Source organism: Drosophila sulfurigaster, chromosome 2R (assembly GCF_023558435.1).
Source record: "Drosophila sulfurigaster albostrigata strain 15112-1811.04 chromosome 2R, ASM2355843v2, whole genome shotgun sequence".
Classification (NCBI taxonomy): domain Eukaryota; kingdom Metazoa; phylum Arthropoda; class Insecta; order Diptera; family Drosophilidae; genus Drosophila; species Drosophila sulfurigaster.
The window spans coordinates 33,080,661-33,108,414 of NC_084882.1; the positions used below are offsets into that span (position 1 = coordinate 33,080,661).

The 27,754-nt window shown below is 40.9% G+C and overlaps 7 protein-coding genes across 12 annotated transcripts; 4 read left to right on the forward strand and 3 right to left on the reverse strand.

Annotated features, from left to right (window-relative positions):
- Positions 1-170: 170 nt before the first annotated feature.
- On the forward strand, positions 171-1,079 carry LOC133837309 (uncharacterized). Of its 2 annotated transcripts, none has more exons than XM_062268019.1 (4): positions 171-316; positions 374-501; positions 553-648; positions 732-1,079. In XM_062268019.1, exons 1-4 carry the CDS (start codon positions 310-312, stop codon positions 780-782), a joined length of 282 nt encoding a protein of 93 aa, XP_062124003.1. In that variant the 5' UTR covers positions 171-309; the 3' UTR covers positions 783-1,079. The 2 variants fall into 2 exon arrangements, with proteins under 2 accessions (XP_062124003.1, XP_062124002.1); XM_062268018.1 differs by having other exon boundaries at positions 229-320.
- LOC133837308 (uncharacterized) lies at positions 645-1,604 on the reverse strand. The gene is given in 4 exon segments (XM_062268017.1): positions 645-883; positions 945-1,022; positions 1,081-1,401; positions 1,403-1,604. Coding segments are annotated over 4 exon segments (636 nt in total). The 5' UTR covers positions 1,535-1,604; the 3' UTR covers positions 645-778.
- Positions 1,605-1,976: 372 nt separating this feature from the next.
- Positions 1,977-11,479, forward strand: LOC133837296 (serine/threonine-protein phosphatase 4 regulatory subunit 3). The gene is given in 10 exon segments (XM_062267993.1): positions 1,977-2,202; positions 5,550-6,132; positions 6,202-6,342; positions 6,344-7,141; positions 7,212-7,389; positions 7,453-7,708; positions 7,777-8,049; positions 8,117-8,253; positions 8,330-9,282; positions 9,344-11,479. Coding segments are annotated over 9 exon segments (3,135 nt in total). The 5' UTR covers positions 1,977-2,202; positions 5,550-5,832; the 3' UTR covers positions 9,443-11,479.
- Positions 11,321-20,440, reverse strand: LOC133837298 (leucine-rich repeat-containing protein 40). 5 transcript variants are annotated; one of them, XM_062268003.1, is made up of 12 exons: positions 20,300-20,440; positions 19,757-19,806; positions 18,420-18,811; positions 17,289-17,683; positions 16,436-16,559; positions 16,207-16,379; positions 15,773-16,149; positions 15,293-15,709; positions 15,058-15,201; positions 14,815-15,003; positions 14,567-14,752; positions 11,321-13,824 (listed from the first exon to the last, which is right to left on the reverse strand). In XM_062268003.1, exons 2-12 carry the CDS (start codon positions 19,774-19,776, stop codon positions 13,719-13,721), a joined length of 2,523 nt encoding a protein of 840 aa, XP_062123987.1. In that variant the 5' UTR covers positions 19,777-19,806; positions 20,300-20,440; the 3' UTR covers positions 11,321-13,718. The 5 variants fall into 5 exon arrangements, 4 of the variants coding, with proteins under 4 accessions (XP_062123987.1, XP_062123989.1, XP_062123988.1 ...); XM_062268005.1 differs by lacking the exon at positions 15,293-15,709; XM_062268004.1 differs by lacking the exons at positions 18,420-18,811; positions 19,757-19,806; positions 20,300-20,440 and adding an exon at positions 17,765-18,135.
- On the forward strand, positions 12,295-13,652 carry LOC133837307 (cilia- and flagella-associated protein 36). Its single transcript, XM_062268016.1, has 3 exons — positions 12,295-12,397; positions 12,472-12,823; positions 12,889-13,652. The coding sequence occupies exons 1-3, from the start codon at positions 12,295-12,297 to the stop codon at positions 13,340-13,342; spliced, it is 909 nt and encodes a 302-aa protein (XP_062124000.1). The 3' UTR covers positions 13,343-13,652.
- LOC133837299 (carotenoid isomerooxygenase) lies at positions 20,247-23,707 on the forward strand. The gene is made up of 4 exons (XM_062268007.1): positions 20,247-20,361; positions 20,799-21,307; positions 21,858-22,851; positions 22,906-23,707. Exons 1-4 carry the CDS (start codon positions 20,317-20,319, stop codon positions 23,179-23,181), a joined length of 1,824 nt encoding a protein of 607 aa, XP_062123991.1. The 5' UTR covers positions 20,247-20,316; the 3' UTR covers positions 23,182-23,707.
- LOC133837301 (adenosine deaminase 2) lies at positions 23,166-26,027 on the reverse strand. Its single transcript, XM_062268008.1, is given in 8 exon segments — positions 23,166-23,707; positions 23,769-23,790; positions 23,792-23,906; positions 24,217-24,326; positions 24,328-24,399; positions 25,073-25,242; positions 25,307-25,798; positions 25,852-26,027. Coding segments are annotated over 8 exon segments (1,506 nt in total). The 5' UTR covers positions 25,916-26,027; the 3' UTR covers positions 23,166-23,246.
- Between the last annotated feature and the right edge of the window lie 1,727 nt (positions 26,028-27,754).

A 27,754-nucleotide genomic window follows, 5' to 3' on the forward strand; every position in this document is an offset into this window, starting at 1 on the left:
GCCGCTTACATCTTGCATATTGGCGCTGTACAATACTGCCAAGCATTCGAAAAAATTTGAAAAACTAAATTGAAAATGAATATAAAAAGTAATATTCAATTAATTAGCTAAAACTACTATTGTTATAGTATCAGACAAAGTTGTTGTGTTTGAACTTGAAAAATAAACAAATGGCAATAACTGTTTATTTGCCGCAAATGATGTCAGTTGGTTGCCGCAGTGTTGGCTAGTTGCCCTTGTGTCGCTCTTAATGGCGTTGTGCAGCACTACCAAACATTCGAAAACAGACGCTAAACAAATCGTAACAAAATGGAAAGTCGGTAAACAATAAAAATAAATCAATTTACTCACTAACAAGTTATTATTTGTATAGAGTTAACTTTACAGCAAGTCCATGACTTGCGCAAGGTGCAGGAGGACTTAAATTACAGTAGATGCGTGCACCTGGAGTTCTATCGCAAAGTGGCCAAACACAAATACACGGCTGAGCTCAATAATTTGGTAAAATAGTTAATTTATTGAAAAATATGAAATAATCATATGCTTGTGCAGATTCGTGGCGAATTCAATAGAGTTGATGTCGAGCTGAACATACCGAAATTGCCGCCAGATTATCCCCCAAGAGAGGAATACACATCAATGTTACAGGTAGAAAACAAAATAATATTTATTAACAGTCTTTGGTAAAATTAAAATAGTTAATTTCAATTAATAATAATTTCAAAATGAAGGTGGAGAAAATGTCCGAGGATTTGGATGTGATGAACAGCTCCCTGTTCTAGGCTCTCGAGTCTTTCTTCGCTTTATGCAAGTTATTATTAAGCCAATAGCCATGTAAAATACGATGAATCTGCTTCAGACACTCGAATGAAGGCGACAGACTCTGCAAGGACACATTCAAATCGGTCAAGAATATGTTTTTTAAGTAACTCCCAAGTACTCACATTAAAAAGTGGAATAATGGGACGCTGGTTGAACATGCTGCCTTTGGTGCGCAGTATTAACATGTATTTAATATCCAGCTGTAAATTAAACAAATGTAATTAAATAAGTATAAATATAATTTTGAAGTCAACCTACATTCTCGATGACTTCATTAAGCACAATGTCATGTAGATGACCCCGTTGCACGCAAAATACAGATTTGCGACCAAAAGTTCGAACTGTTTCAGTTTGCAATGCCATATCCCAGCTATAAAAGATCTTTTCGGAATGGACCAAGTCGAGAGTGTTGCGTACTATTTTGAAGGCCAGCACTAACCACAACAGGGCCGGATACAGAATGTGAGCTTGGTGGATTTTGGCATTTTTCTCACTCACTGCCAAAATGCAGCCATAGTAAAGAGACGCCAAGCCGGCTAGCAATAAAAATCGTTTTAGCTGTGTCCCGCATTGTTTTTTTATGTACTCGATTAAGCAACTGCATGCGGACAACATTGTCACCATATTTCTGTATGCTTAACTCCAAGTCTTCGACGGTGCTGCCGCTGTACTTAGCAGGAATACTGAAATATTTGTGAGTTTTTGGTTCCATTGCAAAAATATCTTATAAACTATGCAAATAAATAAACGTCTAGTTGACAGTTTGCAACACTAACTGCACGCGATGCCAAGCAAGGTCATACTGCTGTACAGATTTGTACATCGATAGCTTTTGACATATCGATGCATACAAAAGAATATGCCGTCAGTTTCAATATACTGTAAAATTCGAATTTGAATATTTACAAGTTTATTTAAAAAATAATAAACTTATCATTTAAAACTAATAACCTCTTCGTTTTTAATTTGACGACGATCTCCAGTTTTCTGCAAAAATTAAAAACAAAGGCATATTATTAAAATTTGCGCTGTTTTGTATACAATAATTCAAAAATAAAGGATGTACACCACTTGGTATATTACGAGACATTTAATAGTCTGTATTTGAAATCACATCGCGGTCACACTAAATAGTCGTCGTCTCGGCCAAAACAATATGGCGTCAGTGTTCTGACGATTTTCTGCTGTTGCACAAAAAAATCGTCGTCTCGGTTGAAAAAAGCGTCCGTTCCGCGAAAAAAATTATAAAATACAAAAGTAAATTGAAAATATATGGTAAATAAGGTGTTGGAAACAGTAAATATGCGCAAACGCAAATTGTATATACTTTGAACGAATGTGAAAAGTCGCAACAGCAAAAAAAAACAAGGAAATTGCAACGTGAGTTGAGTGCATACATTTTATTGGTACAAAAAGCAAGCAAAGAGATTCAATATTACCCCTCGCGCTCTCTTTTTCTCTCTCTGTCTTACACACCCGCTGTTGCCCTCTTGCGGCTTCTGTGTTGTCTGAGTGTACATGTGTGCGTGTATGTGTGAGTCCGTTTAGGTGTGCATGTGAATTTTCGCGTGTAACTATACTTGATTCTAATGATACTTATTACTCCTTCTGCTAGTGCAAAGTGTTTAAAATGTTTATGCATTGCAAAAGATTTTCAAGAACATTGTACAATTTGCGTCAGGAGTTGAAATTGTTTTCATTTAATGGACTCGGTACTCTCGTACTTTATGCAACAAACGTTCGTTGTGTTGAGTTTGGCTGGTTCTTCTATTTTGTAGTGTGTTGAATTTGGACATTGCCGCTGTTACATGTGGTGGATTTTGCGCTCGCGTACTTTCGTTTCAGTGTGTGTACGTGAGATGACTCCTCTGCATGTGAGTGTAGCTGCGTGGTGTGTACCCGTTGTTTTTATACACATCTTCTTCTTCTTGCTGTGTGTGTGCGTTTAATTAAATTGTGAAAACGTTTACAACACGTCAAAAAATGCGAAAAATATCAGCACATTGGATCGTGTGTTTGTTTTTCTATTTTGTTTTTTTTTTGCTACCGCAAAACCAAAACAAAATCAAGAGAAAAAATAATATGATACATGCGTCATTTCAATTTGACCGAGACGCAGTCTCTGTGTGTGTGTTTCGATGAGTGTGTGTGTGTGTAAAAATTGCGAGCGTAGACGGCATTTTTCTTTAGCATGCTCTTTTCGACAGATATACGCTGCAATTTTTTGCAATTCTGTTTTGTGCTTGTCATTCGCAATAATTTTTATTGAATGAACGAACGAGCAAAAGAAACGGCCCAAAAAGCGATGTATTCACTAGCTGCTGTGTGGCTGTATGTGTGTCGTATGCGTATGTGTATTTTGCACATTTGCTTAAAGGAAACTCGGAATGTCATAAAATGAGCAATATTTTCATTCGTTTTTTTCGAATTTCCAGTTGACCAAGCATATAAACGGGACATTTCTGCAGGCAAACAGATTTTGTACATTAAACTAATTGTACATTTTGTTGATATACTTTTCCCACCCCACTATAGCAAAAAACACACACACATACTCGCATGCATGTATGGATATGCATGTTTGTATGTGTGCGCGCGTATTCTGCATACGCGAACAAGATACGACGCGTTCGCTTTTCATGCAGCTTTTGCAGGCCATTCATTGTGTGAGATCCATCATACTAACACACATACACACACACATTCATACACTGACAATCATGGCGTATTGTCATTGTCCTGTACATGTTTCTTTCGCTTTCCTGTTTCGATTGCGCGCACGCATCACACACACACACATTAATACCTTCACATATACAGTATTAAGTGCGCCTCCAGCCTCGCCCCTTTTTTTCGTGTCACTTGCAGGCAGTGTCGATATTTTTCATTTGGTATTTTTTTGTATTTTTGTTTTTATTGTATTGCCATTGTGTGTGTTTGCTTTTTTTGACAGCAACAACATTGTTCTGCTGCTCTCCTGTTCTCACTTACGCTCCCATCTCCTGCTCCCACTCACGCTCCCTTCTCTATCTCTCGCTTTAACTTTTAACTCTGTTGCTGGGCGACTTTTTTCGCTCTTATTTATTTCTCTGTTTTTAACTTAAGATTGTGATGACTGTGGCAAATTTATAAATTTGGAGCAATTTGCAGTTTTTTGGTTGACTGATTGATGTCCATCATCTATTCAACTACATCCTTGGCACTTTGTGTGCTTAATTTTTAACCCCTTAATGCAGTTGAAAGGCACAATTTGTTGGTTGCGTAAATGTGCAGCATTTGTTTTTAATTGCTGTTTTTGTTTTGATACACCTTCGCGAGAGGGAGAGAGATGTACGTACGTTACGTATCTGTGTTTGTATGTATGTAGAGATTACTTTGCGCCTTATCAGTTGCAACCTATGACAAGCGCCCTTTTTGCCCAAATGCTAAAAAAAAAAAACCAACACAGTCGAGTTCCAACAGTCGTAATTAACGTACTTGAATTAATTCCGTCATATTTTTTTCGCTTTAATCAACGATGATTTAATAAGTTGTGCACCACGGTATGAAAAAATAAATATACATAATAAATGTATAATACGTATTTTAGTGTGTTAAAAAGCTCAACACGCATTTCCAAGCGCTGCCTTGGCGCCACTCGTGAATCGTATTGTGAATAATCGTATCTTCTACATCGGCATGTGTTTCCTCCTCTATCGATGACGTAGACCTTGTGTCTCTACTATATACTGTATTATTTTGTCTGAGCTAAATATCTGCTCTGTTTACACACACTTTTTTTTTACACTTGCTCATTGATTTTTGTTGCCTTGTGCGTACGCTCGAAGATTGTAGCAACAGCGTAAATGTATGTGTGTGAGTGTGATAATCTAATCTTGTCATAGCAAAATTCCCCCGCTTGCCGGCCGCCACCCACTGACAACAGTACTACATATATATATATATATATATGTGTGTGTGTACCTACTTGCACTCTCTGAATTCTAGCCCATGTCACTCACTCTCCCATCAATTGGTCTCTCTTTCTCTCTCTCGCTTTCTGGCTCTCGGTCACTTTGTTTGTTTTTGTCGCGCGCGTGTTTGCGCTCGCCGTCGCTGTGGGTCGCTTTTGGCTTTGACTGGCGAAAGCGCCAAGCAGCGATAATAGTTTTGCACTGTGTAGACATCAGAAATAAAAACGTCACTCTCCCACACACACACACACACACACAAACAATCATAGTAGTGCGTTGTGGAGAGATTTGAAAAACTTTTGTTTTTGCTGCTGTATGTTTGTAAACAGACTGGGAAAGAGCAGTTTTTTTGGCATTTCATTTTTGCGAGTAGTTTGCACTGCACATATACACATACGCACTCACACACATGCATGTGTAGCAATGCATACACACAAAGCGTACGTACTTCGGATTTGTGGTATCAACATCACAAAACGTAGCTTTCACATTTTCATTCATGTGCTTTGCTGTGTTTTGTAGGTGTTTTGTTTTGATACGCATTTATCGCTATCTCGCAGCTGTCTCTCGCTATCTTCGTAGATTTCGTTGAACATTTTTCTAGTTTGGTATCCACAAGATAGATTTCAATGCATAACAATCATTTCAAGTAGTGTTGTTAAATGAATTTTTTGCTTTGAGATACATTTCGGAATAATAAATAATAAATTATTTTATCCAATTGCTATAACTCAAAATTGTTATTTACATAATTGTTTGCCAATTCTTTTACAGTTTTGCCGTGTTTGCAGTCACCAAATTCAACAGCAATATAACATGGATATGCAAGTCGAGCGTAGAGATTAGACGAATGCTTTGAATTTCAAATTCAATATCCTAATTTAATTGTAATTAGTCGTTAGTTGACTAGCCCCATCCCAAGCGCGCGGCTACAAGCCAGCCACAAACTGCAAGTAGCACAATACAAGCAGCACCAAGAAGTAGTTGTTTACAATTTAAGAATATATTAAGAAAAAAGTGAAAGAAAGATAACTAGAAGAAAAGAAAAGCCAAAACCATGACGACTGACACCCGCCGACGTGTTAAGCTCTATGCACTGAATGCAGAACGGCAATGGGACGATCGTGGCACCGGTCACGTCTCCTCCACGTATGTGGAGCGTCTCAAGGGCACATCGTTGTTGGTGCGCGCCGAATCGGATGGCTCCCTGCTGTTGGAGAGTAAAATTCAGCCAGACACCGCCTACCAGAAGCAGCAGGATACGCTAATTGTGTGGTCCGAGGGCGATAACTTTGACCTTGCACTGAGTTTTCAGGAGAAAGCCGGTTGTGACGAGATATGGGAGAAGATATGTCAGGTTTGTAACACCTTTTAAGATAACTAGATTTATTTGTTATCATTCTCTATATTAATCTTAATACTTTAGGTGCAAGGCAAAGATCCATCGGTGGAAATCACACAGGATATTGTCGAAGAATCGGAGGATGAGCGGTTTGAGGATATGTCAGATACAGCACCGCCCATTGAGCTGCCACCTTGCGAACTGTCGCGATTAGAGGACATCTCCCGAGACCATACAGAGCTGCCTGTCAACGCCGCTGCGCAAGGAGAAGCTATCGATGGCCCTGGAATCGGAGAACTACATTAAGAAGCTGCTGCATCAGTTTCACAATTGTGAGGATCTCGACAACACAGAGGGATTGCATCATCTGTTTGAAATCTTCAAGAATATCTTCTTGCTGAATAAGAACGCCCTGTTTGAGATTATGTTTGCCGACGACAACATCTTCGATGTGGTTGGCTGCCTGGAATACGATCCGAGTGTGGCACAGCCCAAGAAGCATCGACAGTATCTGAAGCAATGGGCCAAATTTCGTGAAGCGGTGCCCATTAAGAATCAGGATCTGTTGGCCAAAATCCATCAAACATTTCGGGTGCAGTACATTCAGGATATCATACTGCCAACGCCGTCGGTGTTTGTCGAGGATAATATGCTGAACACACTGTCGAGTTTCATATTCTTCAACAAAGTTGAGATTGTCACACTCATCCAGGAGGACGAACGTTTTCTGCTCGATGTCTTTACACTGCTCACAGATCCAGGCACCAGCGATGTAAAGCGACGCGACATTGTCTTGTTCTTGAAGGAGTTTTGCAACTTTGCGCAAAATCTGCAGCCTCAAGGCAAGGATTCCTTCTACAAGACGCTCACCTGCATGGGCATACTGCAGGCTTTGGAGTTGACGCTGGTGATGAACGACAACAAAACCAAATCGGCATCTATTGACATCCTCACGGCCATTGTGGAATTCTCTCCGCTTGTTGTGCGCAATTATACGTTGAATCAAATCAGTCGACCCGACGGCGTAAGTTTCATTTACAAATTAACTCATTTCATATTCGCTGACAGCTAATTTGATTTGCATTGGGATTTAGGATCGAATGCTGCTGAATATTGCCATTGAACAAATGTTGAACGACTCGGAACCGGAGCTCGGAATTGCTGTGCAGCTGATGGGCATCATTAAGATTCTGCTGGAGCCCGAAAATATGCTGACTGAGAAGGGCGACTTTCTGAACTTCTTCTACAAGTACAGTGTACAAACGCTAGTTGGTAATTAGACAATAGATAACGCTTTACGAATGGACAATATTTAAATTCCAACGATTTCTTTAGCTCCTCTTATGCTCAACACGACGGGCGATCGTCCTCAGAACGAGGATTATCAAACGGCACAGTTGCTGGGCATTGTGTTGGACATTTTGTCCTTCTGCGTGGAACACCATAGCTATCATATTAAGAATTTCTTGTTGCAAAAAGATCTCCTCAAACGAATTCTGGTGCTGATGAAGAGCACACACACGTTCCTTGTACTTGGCGCTCTGCGACTTTTGCGCAAGATAATTGCACTCAAAGATGAGTTCTACAACAGGTAAGAGTTCTATCAATTAAATCTTTTTAGTATTTTTAATTTGACATCATACTTTATTGCTTTTGCAGGCACATTGTCAAGTGTAATTTGTTTGCGCCTGTTGTGGATGCCTTTATACGCAACAATGGCCGCTATAATCTATTGGAGTCGGCCATTCTGGAGTTATTCGAGTTTATTAAGATTGAGGATATACGCACATTGTGCGTATATTTTGTGGAGAACTTTAGCAAGATATTTGATGAAATCGAATATGTGCAAACGTTTAAATACCTAAAGAATCGTTACGATCAATATCAGGATCGGCTCAAGGATCGTGACAAGATGGAGAATCGCACTGATGGGTAAATATTCTATATTTTATACGTCAACTCTTTCCAGTAGTAATGATTTGCCGATGTCTACTTTTAGTAGTCTGCCCATAATACGCAGTGGCGGCGGCCGCTTTCGACGCGATCAGCGTCAAATGGAGGAGGAGGAGGAGATGTGGTTCAATGAGGAAGATGATTTCTCCGAGGAAATTGATAGCTACAACAATGTCATGAAATGTAAGTGCTTTGCCATTTGATGCGTCTCCTTCGCAAATTTATTCTTATGATGTGCGTTTGCCCCCTTTTTTCACAGCAGTTAGCGAAAAGAATGGCCCGCAGCAAACAACACAAAATCAATCGCAGCAGCAGCAGAAATCTTCGCCGCCGCACAGCACGTCACCGCACAGCGGCGGTGGCGGTCTATTGGGCAATCTGAATCCCTCAGCGACTGCCACGGCCACATCGGTATCAGCAGCGGCAGCAGCAGCAGTAGCAGCGGTATCATCAGTATCAGCGCCGGCGGCAAGTGGCAGCAGTAGCCCCGAGGCAGCGACGAGCAGCAGCGCCGATGAGCAGGCTCAGGCCGCAGTGCAGCTAGCTGCCGCTGCCAATATTGCCCTGCAGCAACAGCACTCATTCCAGCAACAACAACACACGTTGTCCCTGAACAGCACACTTGTGGCAGCGGCTGCTGCTGCTGCCGTGGCATCCACATCGAATGCGGCCGCTGCGGCGCAACTGGAAAGCCAACAGCAGCAGCAGCAACAACAGCAGCCAGAGATTGCTGAGTTACAGCAGCAATTGAGCGCTGTTGTGCCACAGTCATCAGAGTCTGTGCTGTCTGCCACAAATAGTGCGTTGTCCTCGTCGTCGTCATCATCGTCATCTTCGTCGTCGTCGTCATCATCGTCAGCGTCATCCACGTCGTCATTAGAAGCGTCCACATCGTCACCAGCCGCAGCGGCAGCAGCTCTGTGCGATTCAGCGACGGTTGCAGCGGTGGCTGCATCTCAATTTCTAACAACGATTGCAACGGCCATGGCCGCGTCAGTTACGGCGGCAGCCAGCAGCACAAGCAGCCTTGCGTCCGCTGTTGTGGCCAACAACGGTGACAGCGACAGCGAGCAGCAGCAGCAGCAGCAGCAGCAGCAGACACAGCTACCCGCCACAGATGCAAGCGATGCGCAACTTAAGTTAGACGCCGAAAAGGCAGCGTTAAACACGGATTTGCCAACGGGCAGCGATGCGGACAAGTTGACCAAAAAGGTAGCAGACTATAAATGCCATTAAACGATTAAATTGTTGCTAATGTACTTATTGTTTACAGGGACTGGTGGACTATGAGAGCGATTCGGGTGAAGACGATTACGAGGAGGACGAGGACTCTGATGGCCCCCAAGCACAAAAGCGCGCGCGTATTGCATAGTAAGGGGCGTTTAGCACAGCAGCGGCATCAATTATAAAATAGTACACATACCCCAACACACACAAACACACAAACACACACACGCATTCATATAATACCCTCCCATACATAAACACAAACACAACCAACGAATGAAAGGGTTGATCGGTGGGCGCAACAACAACAACAGCAACAAGAACATCAGCAGAGCAGAACAGCAACAGCAAACATCAAATAAAATAATAATAAAATAAGCACACAGCGTACGATGTAAGATCGAACAAGAGAAACCGCAAGAACAGCAGATCCATCATTCAAAAATCAGCCCCCCGGTAGCGTTGAGAAACGGGACACACAACACAGAACACTCCTGGCTCTGGAGGATTTGGGAGAGGACACTAAATGATCTCGACCAATGCCCCTCGATTGGCCGCGAGTAGCGTTTGCTTGTAAGCAATCATGTAAGAAACGAAAACAAGCAAAAAATCATAATATTAAATTTTAGCATAAAACATTTATTTTAAAGAAAAAAGTAAAAAAGAAATTATAAAATCTTACTTTACTAAATTAAACAAAACACACACAAAAAAAGAAAAACAAAAACAAAAAACGAAACACACATATATATATAATAAATATATAAATATTTATATATATATGTATGGAAAAATGAATATAACTTATAGGGTATAAATGATAATATTACATGTGCACACTCATCCACACTCTCACACACACACAAACACACATAATTCTTGATCAACAAAAAAAAAGCAACTCACATTATATGCAGTTGTTGTGTGCGTTGTGTTGCGAGTGCTTAAAAACATAAGAAAGAAACCAAAATAAATAACATAATATAATATTAATATAGAAGAAGAACCAGAACAACAACAAAAGCAGCAGCAAACAGCGAATTAATGAATGTGGTTAATCAGAAGAAGATGAAAAGTGTTTATTGGCCGTGTTTACAAGTCCGGTGCTTAAGTTGTACTAAACGCAGCTCGCTCGCTCATCAACAACAACAACAACAATAAAACTCACATGGAACCGAACCCCCCTCGAAAACAAAGATTGTTAAGTTGGCCCACAAAGTTCTTGTCTGACGGATTAAATGTTGTCAACATGATTCTGCAATATCAACTTGTTGTGCGTATTGCAAGGGCAATTGTTAAACGTTTCTTCATCATCAAATAATCGTATATAAATAGTTTCCTTTTCCAACATAATTGTTAATTTAATTTATGTGTAATTTGGCAGCAAATTGAAAATTGTTTACCGAATTGTTTTGTGTCTAAGCTAAGTACTACGATAATTAATTAGCAAACAATTGCATTCGTAATAAGCACAGCAAAAACAAATTGATGCTGTTAACTAACTTGGCCAATTGAACAAACTTTGTTTTGGTTTTGCATACAGAGTTTTAGCCATATGTAAAATGCCCTCAAACATAAACGTAAAATAAACCTTGTATATAATTTAGAGTTATTCCCCCAACAAAAATATCGAATTACATGATACCACATAAAGATAAACGATAAAACTATACTGGATCTATACAGTTGATAATAATAGCAAAGAAATGAAGGAAGGCGAGGAGGAATTTGTATATTGCTAATTGGGGGGTTTTTTCTAGACCTAAACAACAACTTGTCCTTATGAAACTAAGCAGCATATTTAAATTTTATAAATCAATTGACGGTTGCGCCAACGCAAACACACACACACCCTCACTCACACACACACACACAGATCATTTACAAAGTAATACTAATAATGATAATTACAATTACAAACAAAATAGATTGTAAAAGGGTTTAACAAAATATGTACGCATAAAGTGAAACCAGAAAAGTCTTCTTGCGTTTTTCCAATGTAAGGTTATATTTTTTTTTAAACTAATTTTTAATACGACAACTAAACAATGTAGTTAATGAAGAAAGCGGCACATCGACGACGACAACAACAACAACAACAGCAACAAAAAGCAGCAGCAGCAACAACAACAATATTCACAACACAATCTACTAGAACCACAATAAAGTTATTTGTTAATAATCGAAACGTATTTTTGCCATGTGCGCGTGCAGCTCTATAAGAAAAATACATAGTAAAAGTGTATTTCTATTATTTATTTATTATCTATTGTTTTTTGGAGTTTTCGTTGCTGTTTCGAATCCAAATGGTTTCCTCCTTGGAGCAGCCTCTGTCCACGTTTCCCCTCCACCCACCCACACACACTCACACATACACATATGCATATTAAATATAAAATATATATCCTTCCATGTTGTTGTTTTTGTTTGATTCTGAATGAACTGCAACAATAAATAAAAATGATAAAATAAATGAAACTTTAAACAAAACGTGAAACAATGAAATTTGCATAAATAGAAGATGAAAAACTATAGTTTATACATATAGTATTTATATATAAACAAACAAAAAAATGTGTATTGTATATGATATGCTGTCTAAATACCCCTAATCCTAACTCACACACACACACACACACATACGATACCTAACATACAACATACATATTATACATATACACACACAACAACAAATATATATAATTTGAAACATCTCTATATTATGATTGAGTAAATTAAATCATAGTTTTTAATAGTTTTTAAACAAAAACATAAATTGCAAAACTTTTCATGCGTTTTACTTTCTCTTCTCCCTAAACTCTATACTATATACCCTATAATGATTACTTTATGGGGCGGGGAGGGTTGGTTGGTTGCCATGGCAAACATTTCAAGGACCAAACAGAAAGCAACTCGTCATAGCTCTGACGCCATTTCTATTGTAGCTGCAATCTAGTCGAGATTGCAATTATATTTCAACAAAAAATACAACACGAAATGTCTGCTGAGGATTCCTGGGTATTTGATTCACTCGTCTGCTTTCTGCACGGACCTGTTTGGAATGCACCGCTTCAGACCTTCATCGAGCAGAAATCTCTGGGTAAAGTTCGATGTTGATTCTCTGCCAAGTGCCACGTAATCTTCTCATTCCCAAATCTGCGTTGTTTGCTGCAGTCTTTGATCCCAATTTGCAGGCGGATGAAAACAATCCGGACATAAGACAAATCTATGAGGAGTACAAGAATCTGGTGGACTTTATGCTGGGCAGTTTCATGGAGGAGATGCACATTACCCCGGAGCAGTTTGAACTGGCTTGCCTCGAGGGCAGACAGCAGGGACAGGGCGAGAATCCGTTTCAGTTCCATCAGGTGTTGTTTCAGCAGATTTGGGCAGCCAACGATTTGAAGATCTTCATACGCATGATGACCCAACGCAATGTGGAGCTGCAGCTGCAGGCGCTGGACTTGATTGAGAAGCATCAGCTGGCACAAAGTCTCTCCGACAGCGAGAGTGCCACAGCCACAGAGTTGAGTCCGAAGAGAGATTTACTGCCTGCCTTATGACAACTATAATATTTCATTCCACATTTAGCGATGCCGCTGGCGATGTGGATGTGGATGTGGACCAATTGATTGCCAAAACCGTGTCGGATGACCTCGAGAGTCCCGAGGCTGCTCTGACACCCGAACAAGATGCCAATCTCGAGCTGGTCAACGATAAGTTTCAGCGTCTGAATCTCTTCTTCGAGCAGGAGGACAAAGTGGATCCCAACGATGTCGTCTCAAGGCAGGAATATTTGCGTCAGCAGCGCGACAAAATCGTCGAGATCAAGAAGCAAACACGAGCCAAGCAGCTGCAGGAAACTGTGGCACGCAGCACACCAGCTGGAGGAGCACGTCCCAGCTCAGCACAGGTGGCACAGCAGCTCCTCGAGGGCGACGAGTTGCCGCCGTCGCCGCCAGCGGATGAGGCAGAGAATGCAGCGTTGCAACTGCGTCGCACTCTTGCCAAGCGACTGCGCAACGAGGTTGTGGAGCACCAATGAAGGAATGGAATCCAACGATTTACACATTTTAAACACTTTTATTTTGCAAGTCTAGTTTGGCGCGTCTTCTGTGTGTGTGTGTGACTGTGACTAGTATGGACTGGGAGTTGACTCTATGTCTATTGCAGTTGCCTTTGTTATTTGTGGTACAAGGTAATACGCGCGTCTCGATGTAGCCACACATCCACAAACACACACACACAGCTCGAAGTGTAGTGTGTGTGCATTGTGGTTGTGTGGCAGCTACTTTAATTTGGTTAAGCGATGAATTTCTCAAAATTAACACAACAAAACTAATAATTATAATAATGTAAAAAGTGCGCTAAAAAATAAATAAATAGTTTTTCCCCGCCCCGCAAAAGTTAAGCGTCCTCCTTTAGGTGGGAATGCGATCGCGCAGGTACGACATTATGGCATCGGTGCCCTTCATGAGGATCTGATGACGCGGCTGCCGGAATGGATTGCCAATCAGCTCCAAGTGTCTGCAAGTAAAAGGAAGGAAATACAAAATACAATTGAAGAAAAGGTTATCAAATTATGTATAAAAAGTTCTAGTCTCTAGCTTAAAAATAATCAGTTAGTTTCGGTTAAAAGATATCAAGAGTGAAACCAATTACCACTAAACGTGGTAGCTAAGATTCAAAACAACGAAGGAAAATACTTCTTAAAAAGCTAATAAGTTGAATGGTTTGTAGGTTTTTCTGAACTTTGTTTTCTATCTATTTGAGAGTACTAAATGAGGAATTAATCAAAATTGATCATTAGAGCTAAGGATATTTATTTTCACTAAAACAAAGTAAAAGAAAAGCTGATCAAAATTTTTATAGACCGTTAAATGGTTGTAAAAGCTTTCAGAGTTGTTAAAGTATAGCAACATTTTTAATCTCTAGCTTTGAGTATATCTCAAATTATATTGATAATATAATTAATTATTATTCGGAAGAATGTTATGAAGCTTGACTATCTCTAAGCCTTTCTCTTAAGTGATAAATACTTATACTTAAATCTAGTATAGTCTAAGAGAGGGATGGTTATACATTTAGCTACGTAACAATCTTCCGAAGTATAGTCAATACAATTTATGTGTTTAGCTTCTAAAGATACAGAGATCTAAGGCTTTATATAAATGTACCAACAGACATCTAAGTATAATATAAAGTATTTTACCTGTGACTAATCTATAAACCGCTTTAGCAATAAATTTAAGGCAACAAAATAGCTTACTTTATGTTTGTCAGGTTGCCCAATATGGCCGGTATGGACTCAATATCATTGTTACGCAAATCCAGCGTATTTAGTCGTCCCATGTTTTCCAGACCCGCCACATTCAAGGCCGTAATGTGATTGTCGTTGGCCAACAAGATTTCCAAGCCCTGCAGCTCATACAATGCCTTGGGTATGAAGGTAAGGCTGTTGAAAAACCGAAGGAAATTAGCAGAGAAGTGGAATAAATAACTCCACAGGCAACTCACCGATTGTTGCCAATATTGAGTTCACGCAGCGTATTCAGTACGCCAAATTCATTTGGCAGATCCGTGAGCAGATTGTTGGATAGATTCAAATACGAAATGCGCGTAAATTGCGAGATGAAAGGCTGCACCACGACAATGGCATTCTGGGAGAGCACGAGCTCTGTGACCAGCTTCGACATGAGCTGCAAGCTAAAGCAGAAGTTTTGAAAGAGAATCGCTGGAGAGGATTACCTTAAGACGTACCCATTAGGCAACTGTTTGAGCTGATTGCGCGCAAAGTCAACGACGTGCACATTTTCAGCGGCAGCCACCTCAAAGACCTGATCCGGTACTTGAGTAAGACCTTCTAAATTGACTGCTAATGTGCGTGTATGTCGCAATTTGTATCTGCAAGATAAGGAGTATAGAAGTGAGTAAGGTAAGAAATAGTAGTTGAATTAAATAGCTATTGCTAAGGTGACATGGTGATACACTACACCCAACGTAATTGCACGGCACAGGCAGAGTAATTTGGCTCCCTTTGAGGCAGAATGTGCGGCGGTAAAAGTTGGGAATGCGCGCAAAGGATTGTCGATAGTTTAGCTGGTGTGGTTGTTCGGGCATATAGGGACCACAGCCTGGCATTTGCGAATAAGGATTAAATTGTGCAACTTGCGGATTAAACTGCGCGGCTTGAGGATCAAATTGAAACTGCGATGCCTGGGAATTCAAGTGCTCCGCTTGATGTGTAAACTGTCCATAGTAAACAGGACACTGAGGTGGCTGCTGCTGCGGTAGTTGTTGCTGCTGCTCCTCTTGCTGTTGCATTTGCATAAAATACTGACTCTGAAACTGACGCTGATACTCAATGTTGTAATTCGCCTGCACAGGCGCCACATGCTGATGATGCCGATAGCTGCTTACGTCGCCAAGTCAATTGACAGTCAAATCATCTGAAGTAAACTAAAAAGCTACTCACTTGTCCACATTGCCAGCAGGCAGCTCAGACTGCGCTTGACACTCAACAGCTGCTGGGCTAGTCTGGACATCGGCGCCTCCTCCTTGGCGATCCTTGGCCTGAGCGCGTTCTTGGAGCGTCTTCAGAATGCGCGTAGTGCCGCATTGTATAATATCGCGACGAATGCTTTTGATGGGATTCCCTTCCACTTGCAGGCTGACCAAATGTGCCAAATGAGCTAAAGCAACTGGCAGCTGATGAATGGAATTGTTCGTGACATCGAGGCGAGTGAGATTGCGCAGCAAATGCACTTCATCTGGGATTTCGCTTATTTTATTGTCACGCAAATCAAAGATCTTCAGATGCGGCAAATTGGCACATAAATCCTTGGGCACTTGCTGCAGAGCAATGACTACTTTTAAGTAAAATCTGTGATAGTAATGACTGAAGCTTACCTCGATAAAATTGTTGCTGGCGTGCAACTCATTAAGCGACTCGTTACCCTCGAAGCTGGGCAGCTCCTTGATGTCATTATGTTGTACATAGAGACACTGCAGCTTGCGCAGCAATCCCATGTCCTCGGGCAAGGCCACCAGATCGTTCTTCATCAGATCCAGCTTCTGTAGAGCTACAGGAAAGTGAAACAAAGTCAGATAAAAGTGGATTACCTAGAGCATTACTTACAGCGCATGTTGACAATGTCGGGCGGCAACTCCTTGATGTGGTTATTGGGCAGGAGCAGCGCTGTTAGACGCACCAGGAACCCAATGCCGCCGGGCAAGCTTTTAATGTTATTGTTACTAGCATCCTTGTTGTGTTAGCAAGCAAGTTTGGATTAGTTATGGGGCAGGCAACGTAATTATTATGAAGTTATATTTTACAAGTTATATAGTAATTATAATATATTTATTTTTAATGTTTCTTCGTTACGATACTAAGTAATATTATGTTTAATTACTTAATACAGATTTTATCCCAATAATTTTGAGTGAAAAAAGGATATAAATAATGCATGTTTTATTGGTAACTTCAATATTATATTAATAAATTTCTGTAATTTAAAATTATACTGAATTGCATTTAGAAATAATATTAAAATATGAAGTTAAGTAGGGAAGAGAGCATCAAAGTGCTGAAGATTTCAATTGCCATGGAGAGGATTTTAATTGTAATTTTACAAAACTACAAAAAGATCGTGTATTCACTAAGCACTGGTAAAGATAGATGTTAGAGTTTGTGTCTTAGCTCAACCGTAACTTCGCTCTCAAAATCATTACAATTTATTAACTTATAACCTTTGAACTAAATTGTGTAAAAGGTGCAGCCTCTTAGGTCTTACAGTTTGGGCTACGCATTAATGTCTCATTAAATGAGTCAAGGAAAATAATGTAATATAAATAGTTAAAAGAAATCCTTAATTACCCCAAGTTTATTTAAAGAAACGAAAATAATCATTATTCTGGGTACTTTGGTTTTAGGATTAACCACCATCACCTACAAATTGATTATAATAGAACTGTTTCTAGACTCTACTCACCAAGAACTCCAGCATGTGCAGATTGCTAATGTCCGGATCGAGTTCGATGAACTCGTTGTGCGAGATATTCAGATGCCGCAACTCTGGCAAACTGAAGAGATCCGGAGGCAGCTCTTTAAGCTTGTTGTGGCTCAAATTCAAGCGCACCAATTTCTCCAGTTTGCCAATTTGCGGCGGCAAGGCAACCAGAGCATTATCATGCAGCTGCAACACCGTCAAAGTATTTAGATTCTCAATCTTGGGCGAGATGTGTGTGAGAGCATTGGAGCTCAAATCCAAATTGTTGAGTGGCTGCTGATTCCACCAGGCGTCCTCCTCGTTAAGAGTTAATGCCTCCAGATTTGCTGCTTTACTGTCCTCATCCGCATCGTTGATGTCATAGAGACGTTCGGGAACTGCAACAAAAAAAGTTGAAAAGAGAAGAAGGAACAGAATTAGTAGGCAGCAAAATGGTTGCAAAAGCTTCGTCTGTCTACTGGGAGCAGCGGCAGCTTCTGGTTGATCATCTAGTTCGAGCTCATCGTCGGGATCCTCGCTCTCCAGCTCGTCGCCCGAGGAGGCCATTTGGAATTCACGTATCTGATAGTAGCGTCGTCGCAGGCGTCGCGGATGCGCATGCGGACCACATATGCAAAACGATGTGAGCTGTTTGCGTGGCGTTGTTTTCGACCGTTCCCTGGACGACGCAATCTTGACGGGAATGACGCTGACACTTCCGCGAGCAGCAAGCGCACGGCACATACTAAAAATGTCAGCTAGCATTCGCCACACGGCTCAACCGCTTTGGGGGATTGGCTGCTGTCCACTGAAGCGTGTAATTTGCACATTGCCATTTATGGGTTTTGTGTCAGGGCCAAGTTCGTGGCGCGCGCTCGAGAAATGTGGATCACACCATGTACATGAACCATAAAGCGCTGCTGTCCATTAATTCATGATTGCCACTGCTGAGAGTTTCCTCCTCTTCACGTCCCTCTGTTTGTTTCTCTGTCCACTCATCTGCCCACTCCTCTGCCCACTTCTCTGACAACATCTCTGCCAGCGCCTTCCAATCGCTCACTTGCTGCTCCGTTATCACTAAATCACACACACGAGTCTCATTTAGCCAAGTGTTTTAAAGTCTTTGCTACTTACCGCGTGCCATGCCCTTGTTAGTGAGACTGAGGTTGCCCGATTTGCGTGCCTGCTTCCACAGTGTGTTGGTCAACAACGCCGCATCCTCAGCGTTGGCCCTCTCATGGAACACTGGCCGAAACGATTGATTGATGCGCGGCGAGAGGCGTGGCCGAGCTGCTCCTCTGGTTGGAATGCGACTTGTGGCGGCGACACCATTGCCAAAGTTGTTCTTGGACGGTTGCTCCGACTGCTGTTGTTGGCGGTTGTGGCTCATTTCGAAAGGGCAACCGTAGTGCGTAAAACAGGGATGCGATAGACTGGGCTCGGGATTAAAGTCACCGCTGTAGTCGGCGGCGTTGTCGCATTCACAGATATTAAACGGACTGAGTATGTTGCTGGGGTCAACGTTACTGCAAGTACACATGCACACACATTAAATTCAATTATACACACTAAATTAAATTACATTTAAATTGTTTGTTTTTATTTTGCGCCGTTGTTTCGCGGCTGCTAGTCAAGACTAACAAACAACAGCTGATTAGGACAGCTAGCAAAAGTGTTGCCCAGCGCTGACAGCTGTTGGGCAGCACCAAGTAACGAAAAAAAAACCATAGATGGGCAGCATTGGCGCCACATTCAAATTTGAATTTATCGATTAACTTCTATTGGCGTTTGAAATGTGTTTAGTTTAAGCAACAATTTAACAGCTAAATGTTCTTTAATTTTTAATATATTTTTATGAAACTAATTTTAAATTTTAGGAGATATTGTATTTCTTATACCTTAACAAATAAAATTGAATTATGATTTGTATTTGACTAGTGCAATTTAGATTAATTAATATATTAATATATATTAAGTTTAATAAATCAAAATAATATACCACTGTTAAAGTAGTCAAACTTATTTTTATAATTATTATTTCGTTTATGTGATTTACATTGATAGTTTAGTAGGATAAAACATATATATTGAGCATGCAATGCATTTAATTTATAATAGTGCTAAGTCAAACGAACAATTAAAAACGGGGATTGGTTAAATTAAGGAAATGGTGCAGCTGAGCTTGCCATAAATAGCGCGCTCGTTGCACGCCCAGCTGCAAGCTTAAGTTCTCTTTATTTTTTGTCACAATTGACGACAATTTATATTTCTAATTTAGATGCACCTGACAAGAGAGCTCAGCCCAATTGTCGGCATAGAAACTTAGCCTTAGCCTGGCCTATAATTGATTCGATCATGAACTTAAATCCGAGAGAGCATTGTACACACGAAAAATCTTTTGCCTTGGCCAGGCCAGGGCAGGCCACGTGGCGTATGCGCAATACGCTGCGGCAACAAAATGTATTACTTACCTCATCATATTGGATTGCATTTAACTTCGTTTGCAGCCTTGTTGTGGCTTCTGCAGAGAAGAGAAGAAGAAGGAAAAAATATTATTTACTTTGTAACTGTGTTCGCTTACTTTACTGTCAGCAAGGTCAGACGCAAAAAAAAAGTCAGTCAGTGTAATGTATTAAATGACGTCGCATCGTCTTAAGTCAGCTGCAAAATGTTAGTTCACACACACACGCTCGGTGGAGACGAAGCGGCAAAAATGCTGTGCCACACATTTTGTCTAGCTCTCGTTTCAATTCGTTTCGTTTACGTTTGTTCTGTGCATGCGGCTTACGACGACTGTCAATCAAAATTATGAATAACACACGGCGCTCGTCGTTTTGTTGGCGTTGGGTCAGCGCTCTGTTGTATATAGTTGGCCACCCTCACAAAACTAGAATCAACGTGGCTGCATTGAGCTTGGCTAGTTTTGTCAGTTGTCGTTTGTTGCTCTAGCGGTGCAATTGTCTCGCGATATTGTCTGACGCTCTCTCAAGGATCTGTTCAAGAGGATTATTTACCTGCCAAATTGCTCGAAATGTCCGCTCGTGTCTTCAAAAGTTTTATGCGCGACTTCTTTGCGGTTAGTTAGACAACAATTTTTGATTCAAATTTTGAATTTTGTGCCTAAAAAGTGATAAAACAAGTGATTGTAAATTTAATTTGAAAGCCAGGTGGAAATGAATAATTAAAGTTAAATAAAACCTCTGCTTAATGGACTCTATTTGACTATCTCATAATTCGGAAAAATTTTGACTCTTAAGCGAGTCTTCACTGTACTATTTTTTAGTCGCAGTATCATGGGAATAATTACAGCTGCTGTGGCTGATGAAACACGCGGAATTTTTGTTTGCAGGGCCAACGGGGCGTATGGTTAACGGCTAATCGGCTTTAAGCGCGGGCTTAAGGGCAACTAATCCAAATCCCAAATCAATACAGACGTTAACCCACGCTAAGCAGCTGCTTTTAACCCTGTTTAAACCCTATCAACAATTCAACCCTTTGCTCTTGCTCTTTCAGGTCAAGTACGATGAGCGTCGCGACAATCCGGAAGCCACGCGCTTGGATGGCAACGGTCGCTACTATCCCAACTGCTCCTCGGATGTCTGGCTGCGTTCTTGCGAGCGCGAGATTGTCGATCCCATCGAGGGTCATCACAGTGGCCACATTCCCAGCTGGCTTAATGGCAGCCTCTTGCGGAATGGTCCCGGCAGCTGGAAAGTGGGCGACATGACTTTCGGACACCTCTTTGACTGCTCGGCGCTGCTGCATCGCTTTGCTATTAAAGGCGGTCATGTTACTTATCAGAATCGCTTTGTGGACACGCAAACGTTGCAGAAGAATCGCGCTGCGCAACGAATTGTGATTACAGAGTTTGGCACGGCGGCTGTTCCAGATCCTTGTCACAGCATCTTTGACAAGTTTAGCGCCATGTTTCGAGCGGATAGTGGAACGGATAACTCGATGATATCCATTTATCCCTTTGGCGATCAGTATTATACTTTTACGGAGACACCTTTTATGCATCGGTGCGTATACTTGATATTTGTATTAGTTAAGTAGGAGAATGTAAGGATCAGTATGGTAGGAAATGCAATTGGACAGCTCTGAGTTGGAAGACATTATCCTTATCACCTTAGTTCAATAAGTTCATCCGGCTGTCTGTCTGTCCGCTTGTTTCAATATCTATAACTCACCAAATCTAAGTGCTAGAGACACCCAAATTGGGGACAATTCTCTTGTAGTGTCTACGCTTTATTTTGTTTACTTTGCATTAGTAGTATATGAAGCATTAGCTTAATAAGTTCATTAGTTTGTCTGTCTGTCTGTCCGCTTGCTTGACTGTCTATAAATCAGCAACTATAAAGGCTAGACCCACAAAATTTGAGGACAACACTCTTGTAATGTTTACGCATTTTAATTTTGTTAAAGAATTTAGACACGCTTACTACAACCTGTGCAAATTCCATATAACCGAATTGCAAGCCTGTTTTTAATGTCATCTCTTAGCTATATATTAGGAAATTCCTTTTCATTCTCAATAAAAACTTTTCCTTTATATTTCCTCTTTCCTTGCAGCATTAATCCCTGCACCTTGGCCACTGAGGGACGCATCTGCACCACAGACTATGTGGGCATCATCAATCACACATCGCATCCCCATGTGCTGCCCAGTGGCACCGTTTACAACCTGGGAACCAGCATGACCAAGTCTGGCCCGGCTTACTCAATCATTTGCTTTCCCCATGGCCAGCAAATGTTCGAGGATGCGCACATTGTGGCCACGTTGCCTTGTCGTTGGAAACTGCATCCTGGATATATGCACACTTTTGGCTTAACAGAGCACTACTTTGTGATTGTGGAGCAGCCGCTTTCGGTTTCGCTGACAGAATATGTCAAGGCGCAGCTATCGAATCAGAATCTTTCTGCATGTCTTAAATGGTACGAGGATAAACCAACGTTGTTTCATTTGATCGAGCGCACTACAGGAAAATTACTGCAGAGCTACGAATCGGAGGCATTTTTCTATCTGCACATCATCAATAGCTATGAACAAGATGGTCATGTGGTGGTCGATATATGCAGCTACAAGAATCCTGAGATGATCAACTGCATGTATCTGGATGCGATTGCCAACATGCAAACGAATCCCGATTATGCTAAACTCTTTCGTGGTCGTCCGCTGCGCTTTGTGCTGCCTTTGGGAGCTGCTCCTAGCAAGCGGCGATTGGTGAAATCGATGTCCCTGGTGGGTTTAGCTGGTGTGGCCACAAACTCGCCTGCCACACGCATGCGACACTCTGCCTCACAGTATGCGGACATTAGCTACATGGCCACCAACAGCAAGCAAGAGCAGCAGCAAGAGGAACAGCAAACTGGTATCAATTTGGTCAGCTTAGCGGGTAGTCAAGCGGAGGCTTATCAGACACCAACTGGCATCTTTTTGCGTCCGGAGATGCTTTGCGATTGGGGCTGCGAGACGCCGCGCATTTTTTACGAGCGTCACATGGGCAAAAGCTATCGCTACTTTTACGCCATCAGCTCCGATGTGGATGCACACAATCCAGGCACAGTAAGTAGCATGGAAACTATTCCTGATCTTAGCTATAAACTGTCTCTTTTCCAGCTCATCAAGGTTGATGTTCAGGAGAAAACCTGCAAGACCTGGTGTGAACCCAATGTCTATCCCAGCGAGCCAATTTTTGTGCCTTCCCCGGAGCCGCAGAGCGAGGACGATGGCGTCATCTTGGCCTCCATGGTGGTGGGTGGACTCAACGATCGCTATGTGGGTCTGATTGTGCTGTGTGCCAAGACCATGACGGAGCTGGGACGCTGCGATTTTCACACCAATGGCCCGGTGCCGAAGTGTTTGCATGGCTGGTTTGCAGCCAACACAGTTTAGATTTAAGTCTTGATTTAATCTCAACTTTTGTATTATGTTAGATCTAGTTTAGTTTTAGAATTACGCTACTTAAACTTGGGATTCAAAATGTTTGCTATAAACTCTGTCCACTTTCGTTGGAACACTCGATTTATCTTGCGTCGCTCCGGCGGCGTCAGCACCGAATATTTAATGGAGTTCAGCGCCAGCTGCTTGAGGAAACGCAAATCTGCCTCGGCGGGAGCCATGGCCATGAAGGCGTAGTAGAAATCATAGCTGAGTCCTTTGGCTCCCCAGACTCCAGGATCATCGGCCGAGATGATGATGGGGAAATTCTCCGCAATCAGAAAGCTGGCAGGATGATTGCGCAAATCCCAAATGTAGCCAAGAACTTGATTGGACAGCGGATTCACTTCGATGGCAATGTTGCGCTTCTTGATCGTGGACCACAGTTGGGGATGCTTGGGCAACGCAAAGGCGTGGCCAATGCGCTTCGTGTTCAGCAGAATGGCATCCATCATATTCCAGTCGGTGCGGCCATACCAATCTAAAAGAGTGGAAGAAAGAGATTATAGATGTGATTTAGAAATCCAAAGTTGTTTACTCACTTGTCTCGCCTGCGTGGAAAAAAATAGTTGGCTGTGTTGGGCAAATCAGAGAATTCGTTGACGTACTTGCTCAGCATGTTGCCTGAGTCCTCGTGTCCAATCATATCGAAGCCTATGATAAAGTTCGGTTTGGCAGCGCTGTGAGAATGAATAAGGCATTTTATTATCAATGGATTATAGTAAAGCTTTTGGCATAGCTTTGGAATGGAATTAAAATCGTGTATATAAACACTTGGAAGTTTGCACTCAAAAAAACAAATTACACGATTCACAAAATATGCCTAAAATAGTCTCTATTAAATGGAAGGAAAAAGAAATTTACTCGATGAAGCGGACAGTCTAATGATTGGCATTATAGAGAGGAAATTACTTATCTCAATATTCTCATTGTTGTGCATTGCATTAAAAATATAAAAAGCAATCTAAATATTTATCTTCTACAACTTACTGCAACTGTTTGAAGGTTCTTATGTGGTTGCCCATTTTTTCCTCTGAGGCGCGATTGCGTTTCGCGTAAATCACCTTGAGGCCCACAAAGTCCTGATGTTTGGCTTTAAAACTCCTCCACAATACGCTCCAATTGATTGGCCACATCCAGCGAGCTATAAGTGCGATTGTTGTCATCATAGAGCTGAAAAGAAACCAAATACTTTAGTACAATTGGAATTACAAATAATAAAGATACAGCAATTTCGATACATAGATATATCATTGTCACAAAACAAGCTGAGCTGATAAGATGTAAGTACAGCTGCGCTCTAATTGATTAATAAAGCTGTTTTTGAAAAAAAAACAAATATAAAAATCTAGTATTCAAATAAAAAAGTCATCGAACGAACTTGAGGTTCATTTTTCATTTTAAGTACTTCAATTAATTGAATAAAATATTCCACACATTATTTTCCTAGTATTATTTACATAACTTAAATTAACAGCTGCAGAGATTTAGGGGTTTCCCTTTCGGTTTCTGTATACGAACAAATGCGGCTGGCTGATAAGCTGGGCTAATGAGCTCATAAGTTCAGGATAAGTTCAAATTCAGACGCCAGTCTGCCGCTTGAGTTTCTTTCTTCATAATCTCTGAATTTTGTCAGCCTATCACAATGCCCTATTGACACAAGCCTACCCCAATTTAATAGTTTGGCAATTGATTCATGCAAAACCTTAAATAAAGAAACTTATAAATAAGTAGAGCTGCTCTCCTAGTCAGTAATTATTTCACCAGCTAAGCAGTAGTATCCACAACTTAAGGAGCTTTTCTTCTCCGTGAGCAGCAGGTAGGAAAAAATCTATTGCATACTTACAGGCGAGAGTGAAGCACGTATCTCAGCGTAGATTATGTTGTCCTCACATAGCTCCTCCAGCAGTCGCTTGTGGAAGGCGCAATAGGTGGGCTGATACTTGTAAAGCTGATCCACGGTGGTGAATATGTTCTCAAAACGTTGCCAAATTTTCTGATTATGTGGCAAAAGCGCTGTTAAAAAGTAGAGCAGCTTAAGTAATCAAAAATGAAGTTAAGAAGACTCTCTTTCACTTACACTCAGGCTTTGTGCTGTGCATGTTGATGTGCCTCTCCAGCTGTCGTTCGTATTGATGGCGATCTTCGGCATTGATGCGCTCCGTGCACACATTCTGTTCCTCGCTGTGGCAATTGGAATTGGCGGGATCATAGGTGAAGATTAGCAGCCCATTGATGTCGCGACATGTGTAGAGATTGTTGGTTGTGGTCAGATTGGTGATAATCCAACGGGAACTGACCATGGCCGTATTGTGTCCATGAAGAAAGGCACCCTTGGGCATCTTTTGTATAATCCGAAACACTTCGCTTTGCCTCACATATTGTTTGCCCTGGAAGAAGTGCATGGCAGGTGGATATTTCTCGGGATTCTTGATTCCCTCAGCAATCTCGGCGCGCTTGGCATTCATCAGTATGCTGTTGGCCTTCTCCTCGTCGGAAGAGAGCCAGAGATTACCGCCCAGCGAGGCCAATTGCTCGGCCTTCATAATGCGTTCACGCAGCGTTTCATAGGCTAGTGGAGAGTTTGTCAGTTATGAGAAAGTATCCATATGATTTTTGGCATACCTTGATCAGCTGCCTGTAGTTGACCCAATAAGGGCAGCAGCAGGCAAAACAACGTCCACCACATTGCGCAGTTCCAAAAAAAAAAACAATTGTTATGTATGTTATTTATTTATTTTATAAGCTTGGCCTCAAATCACTCGCGCCGCTTGGCGTTCACTCTACAACTGATAATGCGACTGGTCGGCCAGCCATCCTCGTATCATTTGCTACAGCGCAGCATCTCTACAATTCTCCACTGACGCAGCTTTTGGCTGCTCTCGCGCTGCGCAGTCGACGCTAGCAGCCAGCTGTGGCAGAGTTCAATGTCAGTGATTTGCAAATTGCGCAGGCTGACCGACAGGGGGCGCGAAAAATACTACACACAAAAATCGCACCTACGCTGCTGTGTGAGTGTGTGCAGCTTATGCACTGTATGCATGTGTGTGTGAATGGCTGTTTTTGGATTTACATGTGAATACACTAACAAGGTAAAAGCAAGCTGCAGCAACAAGTGTGAAAGAGACACAAATATAAAGCATATGCTTATCAATGAATTTTTAAATTCATAATAAAATTCAATTAGTAGAAGGCAATAACGAAATCATTTAGACTGAGTAGAGTATTTGTGATTCGATGCGGCATTTGCTTAGAGTGTTATCAGCATCTGTATATTTTTAGTTAAATTTTTGCATATTCACTTACTAACCCAAATTGTTTGTTGGGGCCACTAAAATTGATACTCGACATTGAATTAGAAATGTAAAAATTTGCCAAATCAAAGCAAGATGTGAGAGCGAAAGAGAAAGCGATGTGAACAAGTTAAATAATCATTGTCAAGTGCATGAAAGACTTGTAAACGAATTTGATTCAACGTTGAATTTATTTGAAGGCAACAATTAAAAAGTAATTCAATTTGTCAGGAATTTATTTTTTGTGCATTGCGCATTAAGTCAACATTATTTCTAATGCATCTCGTAACAAATCTAGATTAAATTACACTTAAGAATGCAATGGAAATTTTATTTATTTTCTTTTTACCTCCAATGGAAACAATTTAAATATTTTTTTGTGGAATGTTATTCAACTTAGATGACTTTTATGCCTACTCATCTAAGTTGATAAACATTTGTCAAATCATATTTAAATTGTATGCATCTAAAACTAACAAATTATTTCTTATAAATGCGAATATTATCCACTCGCTGATGGGGTTGACAATTGATGCCTCCAATTACCGTTAAGTAAACACCCAGCCCCCAAAGTCGTGACAATCTTCACTCTTCACGAAGCTTTGTCCCGAGCTCATTTCGTATGCGATTTGAAAGCGACAAAGCGTGTCCGCAAACGTCAGTGATAATTCGCCAAAATACAATTAAATCAGTCTGCTCGACAGCCCGGTTATGCTGTACGAGGTGGAAGAAGTAAATTATATGAGAGTTGAGATCAAATAAGATGAGATTGTGTATACGAAATGTAGCCTGATTGGAAAATAATTGATGAAAATAAACTCTTTTTTGTTCAAAGATATGTAAAGCGTTGTATTAAATGATATTATAAGAAACACACATCATCTGCATTAAAACATTTTTTATTTGCAGTAGTCGCCTTTAACATAAACAATGTTCCCGAAATAACATTTTAAAAAATATATATATAATTAAACAAAAATAAAAATAAGAGCCTTAAATGTTATATAGCAAATTTAAATTATATTTTTTATTTACAGTAGCCAAAATTCCTTAATCATTAAGATCACAAAGTAATCTACCGCCAACAAGTCGTATACTTAACATACACACCTTGCCAGTTTATTACAGCGTACAAAAATTATTGGACGCAAGTATATTTTATAATTTTTCGTACACACTTATTATGCACATCCATTCCTCAGCCAGCCGAAAAGCAGCGAAAAGCTTTGCTACTG